At 34.8% G+C, this 12572-nt stretch overlaps 2 protein-coding genes across 2 annotated transcripts in view; both read right to left on the minus strand.

Annotated features, from left to right (window-relative positions):
* LOC110372166 (uncharacterized) overlaps positions 1-5204 on the minus strand; it is a 29530-nt gene extending 24326 nt beyond the window's left edge. Inside the window, exon 1 of the mRNA XM_021328728.3 lies at positions 5048-5204. Within this exon, the coding sequence (XP_021184403.1) occupies positions 5048-5076 (29 nt within the window). The 5' untranslated portion in view covers positions 5077-5204. The remainder of the gene's footprint in view (positions 1-5047) is intronic.
* A 2781-nt stretch (positions 5205-7985) lies between these two features.
* On the minus strand, positions 7986-11425 carry LOC110372167 (uncharacterized). The gene is made up of 4 exons (XM_021328729.3): positions 11221-11425; positions 10126-10302; positions 9300-9429; positions 7986-8176 (listed from the first exon to the last, which is right to left on the minus strand). Exons 1-4 carry the CDS (start codon positions 11326-11328, stop codon positions 8070-8072), a joined length of 522 nt encoding a protein of 173 aa, XP_021184404.3. The 5' UTR covers positions 11329-11425; the 3' UTR covers positions 7986-8069.
* Between the last annotated feature and the right edge of the window lie 1147 nt (positions 11426-12572).

Genomic DNA, 12572 nt, shown 5'->3' on the forward strand with positions numbered 1-12572 from the left:
AGATACATGCATATGTAATTATGACGTCAAAGCAATCTTGTATGAGGATTCATTAAGACTTAAGACACACGTAGGTAATCAGAGACGAGGTTATCAAAAGCATTGTTAAGAAATCGCAAGGTTTTCCCGTTTTTAAGCCGAATATTTAACCAGTATTTTTCATATTTGCAGTAAACATTTGAACTCTTGTGAGTCAATATAAATGCAACGTAGTGTAGTCATCGTGAAATGTAAAAAACAAAACATAATGTTTGCCTACCATGTTAGGTGGATAAAAGAATAAATTCGTGTGACTCATTTTTTGTGGCCGCTTGTGTATTTTATTTTTTGATGACAATAAAATAAGTTACATTGTTTTCCAATGTGTCTACAAGTTGAAGTCTTATTATATGAGGAAAATACAGACTTAGCAGATTTATTATTAATGCAGTTTTTACATTTTATCTCAAGTGTTGCATAAGAAAATATAGGTATCATAATATAAATAACACATTCAATCATTAGAAACTGGATTAAAATACTCTTAATTTAGCTTAGAGGCGTTTTAATACATAGTATTGATGTCAAGATGTTCTCGTCTAACAAATTATTTCTATGAGATACACAGCTTATGATTACGTATTGTATGACGTCATCTAACGAGGTTTTCAACCCAGTAACCGATGTTTGTCACTATGCAACGACTGTGATGTTCACATTGGACTGTACCTAGGAATAGGTGGTATACATAAATGATAAGATGTGTATTCATAAATATAGCTATGGTTTGTGTTGGTTTCGAACTCTCAGTTTGAAAGCAAAGGTTATTCAAATACTGCAGAATTGTAAATAGAAGTAAAGTGTTTTAAATAGGAGCCCTTCTGTTCACCTAGCATCCTGCTGAAACTAAAGCGGATCTAATGATTTTCAGCCTCAAAAAGGCAGTTTTTTTTCAGGTTATGGTTGTGTTTATTTCGTTGTTGCATGTAATTAAGAGCTTGCAAACTGTTAAAAGGAGTATTTATTGAAAAATGTACTGAATTTTCTGCAAATTAGGTATCTTATATTCAAGAAAAAGGGTTCTATTATAAAAGTGATTTCAATAAAAGTTTTTCAGGAAAGAATGGCAATATTTAAACCTTTTTAGTTGACAAAAAAACTAGTTTTACATTGTTTCATATCGAAGGTATACTTAGCTGCATAAAAGTGTCCTTGAAAGTTTTTATACTCACTTAAAAATTGCCATAAAAACAGAAATGTATGGGTATGATACGGCCGAAGTGGTTAATTACTAATTAATTATAATTACTAGAGGTTTTATGCACTTTTACTACTTTTTGAAGCTCAAGAATTTATGGTCGTGACGAGATTTTTCTTAAAACTGTTTTTCGCGCCTTATCTACGGTGTATGTAAATGTTTATGATTTGAGATAAGATCATGAGGTGATTTCCCTCAGAATGTAAATTGTATGATAAGAAGAGAAAAGACTGAGTAGGTTATATACTTTAGATAGAGGTAGAGAATAATTTTCCCATTTATTATTCTAAGGCTCATTTTTACTGACCACTTAAACGTCTGTTTTTTTTTTAAACACTGGGTGTATGTATATATAAAAAGGCATCTACATATATTATAAAAGACCAGGTTTTAGAAATGAGTACTGATAAAATCCAAACTAATATTATAAATGCGAAAGTAACTCTGTCTGTCTGTCTGTCTGTCTGTCTGTCTTTTCTTCACGCCTAAACTACTGAACCGATTTGTGTGAAATTTGGTACAGACATAGTTTGAAACTTGAGAAAGGACATGGGATAGTTTTTATTACAAAAAAAAAATAAAAATAAAATTATTCCGGACATATAGCGCCATCTATTGGTCAAATCAAAAATCTGCTGGTAGTCACTATTCCACGCGAACGAAGTTGCGGGCAAAAGCTAGTATAATATATATTCGCGGTAGAATTTTGAACCTCCTTCTTTTTGGAAATCAGTTAAAAGGGTACCTAATAACTTAGGAAAGATTTGCAACATAGCATATTGGCAACGTAAATTAATGTAAGTACTCATATTGAGTAAAAGGGTACCTGCAGGTAATACTAAGGGACTTTCACTGTTGCGCGATAAACAAGCAAAATGCCAGATTTGCCCAACCCGAGCATCGAATGGGCGACCCCCAGGTCACCGCGCCAGAGAGGAACGCAATACTTAGATTGAAAACCGGCTCTCCTAACATTTAATTTAAGTGCAAATACATTACAAACTACGGACATACATTATATGTATTGCAAAATATACACAATATGAAAGGGCACCACATATGAAACTAATTTCAAATCTAAAATATGTTTACTGTAAAATTCCAGATGGAGTAATGAAGTTAGAGTTCTGAATTTATACTCAGATAGTACACAAATGGATTTTCATTCTGTGACAAAGAATAGATAGATTATATATAAGTGATAAATACCAAAGATATAAAAAATAAATAAATAATATGGTTAACATACTAAACCCATCTCTTTTTTATATACCTACGTGTGTCACCCACCCGCGACCCGAAGGACTTATTCCCACACCCGAATAAGATGCACCAGGAAACAGCCAATATGAAGTGAAAAACGTTTATTTTTATGGTATCGTTTCGTCATTTCGCTTCATTGGTTCAAGGTCTCTTATTGTTTTGAATATAAAATTACCAATACTAGTTTAGACCGGCTGATATTAATACCGAAAAAAAGTAGGTAAGTAGGTATCTATAAAAAACTAAAATTCCAAACTCATTAACTTCTTAATATTCTCAAACGACTTGTTTACTAAGTCGGAGGAAATTCCAAGAAGATTACTGATTTACTTATAGATAGAATGACTCGCTGTGGGTAGCTACCAATTGTTTTTAATTTAAGTTCTGTCTACAGTCTCAGATCTTAAGAGAACCGTCATACTGCAGATTAAACAGTCAACCGACAGTTGCCCCGATGCTTGACATAAAATATTTTTATTGAAATTCTTGATTTTAATCAAAGTTTTCAGTCGATCTGATCCGGCTAGATACCTGATCTCTTTAATTTGTGTACTACCTACCATTCAACTTTATACTGGTTTATGAGCTCAAACATCAAAATCAGCATTGATCACTACGCTTTTTCAAGTCAAGTGAGGATTCAAGCAGTCAATGTTTCTAATGATATTTGGCAAACTCACATGATCCACATTCATGCATGGTGACAATGTCCAGTAGTCGACAGACTGATTCCCTTCAAGAAGATCAGTCAGCTGCGCAGGACATAGTGCACAAGCATTTGCGCGGACAAAGGTGCGCTTTCTATAAGCTCACTCTCACAATCCGATGGGACGGCAATCCGAGATCAGGCGCAGAACCGACATTTGGCTTGCTCTCTGATGCATTGGTCTATCAATGATACATGTTGCTGGGCTGATACAATAGTCGCGGTTGCCGACCACTATACCTACCATCGCGGCAGTTTTCTATGGGGATACTATCATGGCAATTGTTTATGCAAAGGAACAATAACAGAAACGCCATTATTTATGAACTCCCACTACAATTCCCAGTAAACCTATAATTTTTCTTGTATTAAAACCTAATTACTTGGAACCGTCTAAAGAATCATCTAAAGACTTGATGACTACGCCTGTCGGTAACGAGCGTGACAATCGCACCTTATCTCATAGTAATGATGTTGATACATCCTACAGATATTAAAGGAGATTACTTAAACACTATATTTAAGACACAAGAGATAAAAACTTACAAAAAGAAGTAGGCTGCATACAGGCCATTTACATCTTAGGTTAACACACTTGCCTTCGCCTAAAACTTATATGAGAAGACCAAGTAAATTAGGTACTTTAACTGAACCCACTTCATCAAAATTGTATTGCTGAAAGTAGATTGATGTTTGATATTGCAAAAGTACTTGATACTTGGGTTAACACTTACTACAAATTGGTATTGGGTTGCATGGGTAACTGGATTTAGGAGGTCAGATAACAACACTGGTCTCAGATGCATCCGAAGCCGACCCCAACATAGTTGGGAAAAGTCTAGGCAGTTGATGATTTCAGCAAAAGGTTCGTTTATTTAATAGCTTTGCTGGGTGTCCTCAAGAAATTCAAAATGAAACTTTTTAAAGGGATTCAAATTAACGTTTGCATAATTTGCATTGAATGAGCAAGCGAATCCTTTCCTCTTAGGTTCTTAAAAACCGGAATGTTCGACAGTTAGGGTTCTAAAACTTGTTCTGAGTTTTTTTTTTTAACCTTAAGTCCTTTAGTCAGTCCTGATTGTATGATACGGTATGGGTTCAAAGCGATATTGTCTCGAGTTGAAAAGTTTAAATACCTATCTAAGAAGGTAGATGAAGATATTAAACAGGCGAACTGTGCAAATCAAAAATAGTCTAATGTTCCGTTTTATTATAGGTAGGTACCTAGTAAGTCTTGTGTCGAAATGAACAAAAAGCCTACCACCACGTTTAAGATCGATGATACAAATATGGGAAGTTGTAAACAAAAACAGTAAGTACTAAACTATGATCCATCTTCATGAGGTAAAAGTGGTCTTAAAGCCTATTCTAACAATATGAAGAAATATCTTTTTCATTTCGCAAGTAAAAAGTTGCTAAACATCGATAAAGGCGAAACACAACGGTACAATCTTATCAAAGAAAATTATAACATGTAAATTCTTGAAAACTTCGTGTTCTATCGATTCTAATTTTAATCACTTACAATTCTTACTTGATATCAGAAAACATCACTGTTGTTCCTTTTGTAAACGTACTAAATACTTACGTACGCCGTCAAGTAAAAATACCAACACACGATCCAAACCATTTGAGTAAGTAACATGCAATTTCTAAACGTGCAAAATAGCAAGAAACTGGAATAAATTTCTAAACATTTCCGGCGAAAAAAAAAGAACGTGAACTCGCAAAACTTCTTTACGGTTTCCGAATGACTGTGAATTTGTAACAATGTAAAAATAAAAAAAATATGATGTCACCAAAACACACACGGGTTAAGAACTTTCGCTCACAACACTTACTTTAAACTAGTTTCGATAGAAGTAGACATGACGCGAACGACGCGTGCGCAGCGTTTAGCAGTTGGTTTCACACTGGCTGCGCAAGAGTTGAGACGCGCAGACGATGGCACGGGCAGAACTTTACGGAGCGATAACACCCAGCTTATAATTAATAAAGCGTCACTTTTTCTGTTTTCTACGAAATGTTTAAAAATAACGGAAAAATCCTGGTTTTTGTCATGTTTCTCGGATTTTCACGTTCTACTATTTGAGACAAGACAGACAAAAATATAACACACTCAAATACAATATTTACATAAACAATTCTTTGTAATTACAAGATACATAATTATACAAGTTACGTAGGTAAAGTAAAATAATTGTCACACCAAAACATTACCTGTCACACTAAAACATACAGCTCTATATACTAAGTGAGGTGAGCGAGGCTAAAGGCTGCGCCCATCGTGGGAAGATCACACTGTTATGTGTTATTCTTCGATTGTTTCCACATTTATCTTGTTTTACTCCTCACTGGGTTTTCTGCGATCATAAATATTATGGTTAAATTTTCTTAGTGTTTTAGAAGTGTTAGGTTATACTAAGATGTAGGTGTCTTCAATTGTAGGCATCGGATTTTCGGTGTTTGGTAACATGACAACGTTAACAAAGAAGCCACATTTTCGTCGTGAAGAGAAAGTGATTTAATTTGTTAACAAACCGCCCACAGCGTTTTATATTTAGAATGATGGATACAGAAATATCTTTTCAAATATTTGGTAAGTACATACGTCATAATGCATTCATTTTTTACTTGCCACTTTTCAGTAGAAAATGTGTAATGAAGCAAAAATTTTGTCATGACATTATTTCTTAAAATCTACATCACACAATAATAGCATCAAACACCGCAGACGCAACGGCGGCATTCGTTGACGCATCAACAGTTTTCGGTGGCGTGTGGCAGTGGGTGCCGTGTTGTGTGTAAGAGCTAAAATTTAGCACTTTTGGAATGACAAAACAAAAGACAGTTCTCATATTGACCATACCCACCCTTTACCACTTGCTACGTGTTTTTGCTGGGAATAAGTGGTGCAACAAAGTAAAAGTAAAGTGGTGCAAGTTAAGCAGGGGTATTGGGTTGCCTGGGTAACTGGGTTGAGGAGGTCAGATAGGCAGTCGCTTCTTGTAAAGCTGAATCCCGTTAAACTGGAAGCCAACCCCAACATAGTTGGGAAAAGGCTCGGAGGATGGAGGATGGAAGTGGTGCAACCAACTTCTCGGCAACACATTTATTTATTTATTATTTATTTATTTATTATACTTTTTGCACACATTTTACAAAAAAACAATGTACAAAGGCGGACTTAACGCCTTAGGCGTTCTCTACCAGTCAACCTTTAGGTGGAGGAGAAATTTCATGGCAGGTGCACTAAATATGTATATAAGACACATCGAAAATATATAAACGTACATAGACTTATTATACATACACATATATATATATATATAATACTAAATAAACTTTAATACATATATAAATAACACAAAATCAAATGCACAGTTGTGTCAATTCTGCAAACTCTGGTGAAGATACTCACGAAGCTGCAATTTGAAAGTCAAGCGGCTATTTACCATTTACTTAATTAGAACACACTTCTATTACACTGACTTCTCACAGTACTTGAGACTGCATCCTGGTATGATTTTCAACCCGGCCGGGGCCGGTAAAATTCACCGGGATTTTGTACATAGGTATCTGATAATTGAAAATTTTATTACAATAAAGCAAACCACTGATTGATGACAACTGACAATATACAGAACATTATTTTTATACCATAGATTCTTATTTCTTTAGTTTCGCATGAGATACTCTCATCTCAATCTATATTTTATTCTTAAGCCTGTGAAATGTATCACTTCACATTTTTTTGTTTGTCACCTCCGGTAGGGACATTCCAAATGAATGATCCAAATTGAATAAAGAATATATTCATCCATTTTACACTTTCACAAAGAACCGAACTAATCTATATCTTCCTATCCTTTTCCAAACTATGTCGGGGTCGGCTTTCAGTCTAAACGGATACAGCTGAGTATCAGTGTTTTACATGGAGTGATTGCATATCTGACCTTCCCATCTGTGTTGCCCGGGCTACCTGGTAAAACTGAGTTTGTCAAACTTTCTGGCTGCGCACTATCCGTAACGACTGCCAAACATGTTCTAATGACAGCCAGTACCCACCAGTTTATTATGCCTTCCGAAACATGGAAGAACTCATTATGGCAATATGGTCACTCATCCAATGACCAAACTCATTCGTATTCATAACATTAGACAGAATATTTTATGATTGACTTTAAAACAAAATCTTTTACTTTCAAAATCATTCGAAGACTCAATGTCTCCAACACCCTAAGATTGTGCCAGTTGACCAGAGTTGTAGAATTCACGTGTAATCAGCATTGGTACATGCGTTTCATTACAAACTACATTGTGTATAGCGTCATGCGCCTTAATCAGTGCACTATACGGCACTTCCAGTAAATACTGCATAGCTACTAGATTGTGTTTACAATTCTTAAATGAAACTAGACCTAGCCGTACTAACATTTTATCTTGCGTATAATTTCTTAGAACTATTTGATTCAGTGTATGTATCAAGACTATTTTTTTGTTCTGTTTCATTGTTGTGATTCAACTGATCTTCGTTTACGAAAATATTTTCTTTGTTATCTTATTTAGCAAGTAAGTCTTATTTAATGAATATACTGAAATTTCCCTAAGGCCGGAAGAGATAATTCAGGCTGCACTAATCACCAGACAGTTGGATCAATGCCAGAGAATTCATTTATGAGCATTTAAAAAAGTATGTCAACCTTTCTTCTGAGACTTTGAACTCGTTGGAATTACCAATACGTCACTTGTAGTCATGAGAAACGAAATCTAAAAAAAGTACCAATAACTTAACATTTTATTACAAACTGTTATTCTATTTACAATGCTCCCGTCTTCATGTTTTAAGTGTTGGGTCCAAAGTTACGCGCTGACCCGATGTTGCTGGTAGGCAGTGTACTGGATCTCTCGGCTGTCCTCTCTCACGTACACCACATTGTGTACCAGGAATAGCAGGTAGATGTTCAGGGCTGTGGATGAGAAAAATATTTTATGAGTTTTCAACCTGCTATAGTCACCATCTTCGAGAATAGGTAGATGAAAATGACTGTTGTTTAATTTTCTAGGATCCTAAGAAATTAATCAATATAGAGATAATAGGGCCTATGTTGTTCTTTCTGGATTGGTGACTGAAGAGAACTATTGACAGTAATGGAAATACATTAGGCATCTACAGGAAAGTACGAGAGAAAAATTAAAGAAAGTACCAGATGTCACGGAGGTTGTAGTCATTAGCTTCAGGGAATCAATATACCTATGCTATCAGTTACAATCAAAATAGCGGTCATATGACACATTGCTGACACATGAGAATTACAAATCTGAGAATACAAAACCATTGTCTACCAGTCTAGATTATTCGTATAAAACGTTATTGTTTAAAAACAATATATGTTCAAATAGAACCGCGAAAGTAAATTAAATATCAGTTTTACATTACACTGATATTCGATTATGTTTTGAAATACAAATACTTGTAGTGTATGCTATCGATGTGTTGAATCGTGTCCGTGAAAATGCAACCTCGTCTGATGCAACTCAAACAACGTGGTTGTTGCACAAAAGTGTTATAACTACGGAAAGTGTTATCGTCCCTGCGACCTTTTATACTATCTTGATGTTGAATTACAATGTATATTTGTAATTAATAATTATTACATGACCCTTCAATGTAGGATGTTCATTTGTTTGGTTTCATTGAGATAACTCTGTTCCAATGTTATGTCTGGATTATGTAAAGATTAAATAATGAGACTAAACTTTTCCTGATTTATTGTGCGGAAGGGAAAAGAAGTAACATCACCTTAATAAGTTAATACTCAGTAGTTAAGGCATTGTGTCAGCGTGTGTGTGGTAAATATGTATATTATGATTTATGTAACACTTTCAGCGGTTCTATTTTTGCTTGCTTTGTTCCCAATTTTATTTGTAGTCAGCGCAATTCCGCCTCCATTCCTTTCACAAATAGGTATTAACTCGCTTCTTATTCACATCATCTCTCAAACCATCCATCCATCTTTTATTCAGTTTTTTATCTTCCTCTTTCTCTTAATAAAGTGGTAAAAATAAAGCAAAAAAAGGAAAATAACCTACCAACAAAGAAGATATAAATGATGTTCTTCTTGTACTCTGTATAATCGAAGAAGGGCAGGTCAGCTAGCAACGTGATAAGCTGCGACACCGTCGCGAAGTAGAAGTATATCTTCAGCATCAGTTTGTTTTTCTGAAATTAGAGAAAATAGCAGTTCAAAATGTGTTTTTATTTAGTGTATCAAAAATAATCCTCTGTTATTTTTAAATAATCGCGACAGCATTGCTTTATAACGCAATGTGCTGTATATAAAGGTACGATACCTTTTTTATTTTGTCGACGTTTTGGCCGAATTGCACCGACCGTGGCAATGGTTGGATTGATGGTCGGGAATATAAAAAGGTATCTTTATGTACAGTCTGTTTAAGTCCCGATTATTTATATATAATGTGCAGAAATAGCGAAAGTTCAAAAATCTTTATCCTCTGTTATTTCGCAGGCCCGTTTAGACATCAAACATGAACGCATCGCTTGGATAAAGTCACATAATCATGCGACATTTGCTATAACATTTATGTCAGGCACAGGTGGTAACGTGGTCAGTATAGGTCAGTAATCAGCATTCATTGATATAAAATTACATAATTGATCTTGAATTATAGATAGATATTGAAGCCAAGATACAAGCCCCATGTGTAATATATACCAGGCGATTTATTTTCTGACGACAATGTTTTAAAGATCTCACTAAATGTCATGTAAAAGAAAAAAATCTTATTTACCATCATAATATCAATTCATCCCAAAATTGTTAAGCCAAAAATTTGGCTAATAGGAATGCCACAAGGCTGACCTTATAATTTTGTCACAAGCCTTCGACACACTCACCCTGTGAGCCCCGATAAGCAAAACGACGGTTAACACAATATCTGCCAGTGCTGCTGCCACTATCACGGGAAGGTGTACCGCAGGGTTGCTGTACTGCAAATCTCCCCGGGGCCTGTCACTCGTCAGCTCGTCTACCATCTCGTACATCAGCATGGGGAACGCCACCAGGGCTAGTGTCTGGAATTTATAATGTAAGGATTGTATCTTCAAAAATTCTATGGCATTTGTCATTGCAGATTCTTAATGTTTCTTGATATTATTAAAGTGTGTTTAGTGAATCGTTTCTGATATAATTGTCTGAATTGATTCATACGATACAATAGTTATTGTATTTAAAACGCATGGTATACCCATGATTAGTTTCATCATTCTATCAATTCCTGATACAACCAAAACAAAATAATCCTCGGAATATAAACAACTACACGTGTGTATGCTTTTGTTTTGCTCAAACACTTTGGAATACCTATTTGATAAACAATTTCAACTTCGAACTTTAGTTCTTAGAGTTGCTAAAAACAGGCACTTCTCAAATTATATGTTTACTAACACACAAAAACATGCAGTGGAGTATTTTCTGAAGAAGTTTGATCCGATCATAGCCACTCGATGATACGAGTATGTATAAACAGTGTGAAAAAGCAGGTAAGAATCTATTTGATCATAGCTCAAGGCCGAATTAAAAATATATTTTATATTGTAATGTTGTACAGAGATGATTAGAAGGAACGCTTACGTTAGATTTTATAAGTAAGTGTGAAGCTACTGTTTGTGTTTTATTAACTTGAATAGCTATGACTATCACTGGATGACTTTCTGGCTATGACTGGATCGATATATTATTTAGCATTGGTTTGATTGCACGGGACGGTGAAAGGTCACATCACAGCATTTGTCATCAAATGTTAGATAGGCATTGTGTGGTTTACAATCTAAATAACTTTAATTTGTTATTGTGGCAATGATAAACACTTCGTCATTTCATGCTTTGTCCACAATATATTCCAAACACAAAGAATTATTGAGTAATCATTTGATTTCATTGAAAAATTATGCGATATCATCAAAAGTAATGCAGGTCAGTTCTAAACTCACCAGGTCAGCATATCCAAAAACAGTTATACCAACGTATGTAGGAATACAAAAACAGCACTTTCTTACTACTGGTATTGGAGGGCACTTTAATTTACACAAACTCTTCATGTTTTTCACACTTTACATACATTTCACATCAAATCTCATCAGTGACTGGATCTGGGCTGCTCTTATCCAAAATTGCATCCTCTTAGACCGTCTTTTATAAGATACTTCCGCTACTTAAGGATATATTCATTCTTATTTGCTGGGCACGCAATTTAGCTTCCATTTCTGGGTTTGTAGGATCATATGCCATTGAAGCTTGACGTATCATGCAATGGATGTCGTGTGGAGCAATTTTGTCGGGATTGTTGCAGTTTATGTTTGTTACTTTGTAGCGTGATTTTAATGAATTCCTAGGTTTAACATTATTTTGTAGAAGTTGCATAGCTAAGGCCAGACACATTACAGCGTAATGCAAAGGTTACATGATCTGTAGATGTCTTTTACTGAGATTTTATATTATTTATCTATCTTTGAATACAGTAACAATACTCGGGTGTTTATGTTTTATATTTTAATTTAATATCTCATAGGTAGGCTCTCTATCATTGTATGTTTGTTTTTTATGTAAATAATTATCATTTTATAATTGAAAATATTTACTGCCCTTTAACTTACGTATCTTTCTGAAATTAACCACCCAATAAAGAACAAGAACCTACAAGTAGCGCCATCTAGTTACATAAAAGGTAACAAACCAACGTGCGTGATCTATTTATAGATTTCCAAGTGTTGAGGATTGTAAATAACATCGTTGTCCAGAAGACGACGTGTGCTGATACATTGATGATGATGAAGAAATATACGCTATAGTTCTTGACATTTTTATTAGCAGCCTTTGTAGGTTGGATAGCTATTAGAGTATTTCTAACCTCGGGTCTTGAAGTCGCCAGGCAAATGATTTTGTAATAAAAGCAAAAAAAAACGAATTTTGAGAATTGTGATTGGAATATTATCAGATTATCAAGAGGACTTCATTAGCTAATATTCATAAAAACAAGCTTAGAACCATGAATCTAAAGTATAGGAATAACGAAAACTTTCCACAATATTATCAGTGCTTGTCATCAAACAGTCAACAAGGATGATGATGCAGATGATAACAATGAAACAGGACATGCAGAAGACATAGATTTTTGGGAGGAAGACATCATCAAGTTCTCCGGAGCGTGTCACTCGCGTCCTCCAACGCGGCTGGTAAATAAGATAATCGTAGCCTAGGGCTGTCACCTAAAAGGATATGTATAAAACAAGCAATTTTTTTAAGAAAACCGAATTTAAAAATTTAATTTGGTACATGTGAAAAA

Source organism: Helicoverpa armigera, chromosome 16 (genome assembly GCF_030705265.1).
Source record: "Helicoverpa armigera isolate CAAS_96S chromosome 16, ASM3070526v1, whole genome shotgun sequence".
In the NCBI taxonomy this organism is placed as follows: domain Eukaryota; kingdom Metazoa; phylum Arthropoda; class Insecta; order Lepidoptera; family Noctuidae; genus Helicoverpa; species Helicoverpa armigera.

Coding starts and splice junctions, on each gene's coding strand:
- LOC110372167 (XM_021328729.3), bottom strand. CDS start 11,328: ATGAAGAGTTTGTGTAAATTAAAGTGCCCTCCAATACCAGTAGTAAGA. Junction 10,303..11,220: donor TTTTTGGATATGCTGACCTG/GTGAGTTTAGAA, acceptor TATAAATTCCAG/ACACTAGCCCTGGTGGCGTT. Junction 8,177..9,299: donor CATTTATATCTTCTTTGTTG/GTAGGTTATTTT, acceptor TCTCATCCACAG/CCCTGAACATCTACCTGCTA.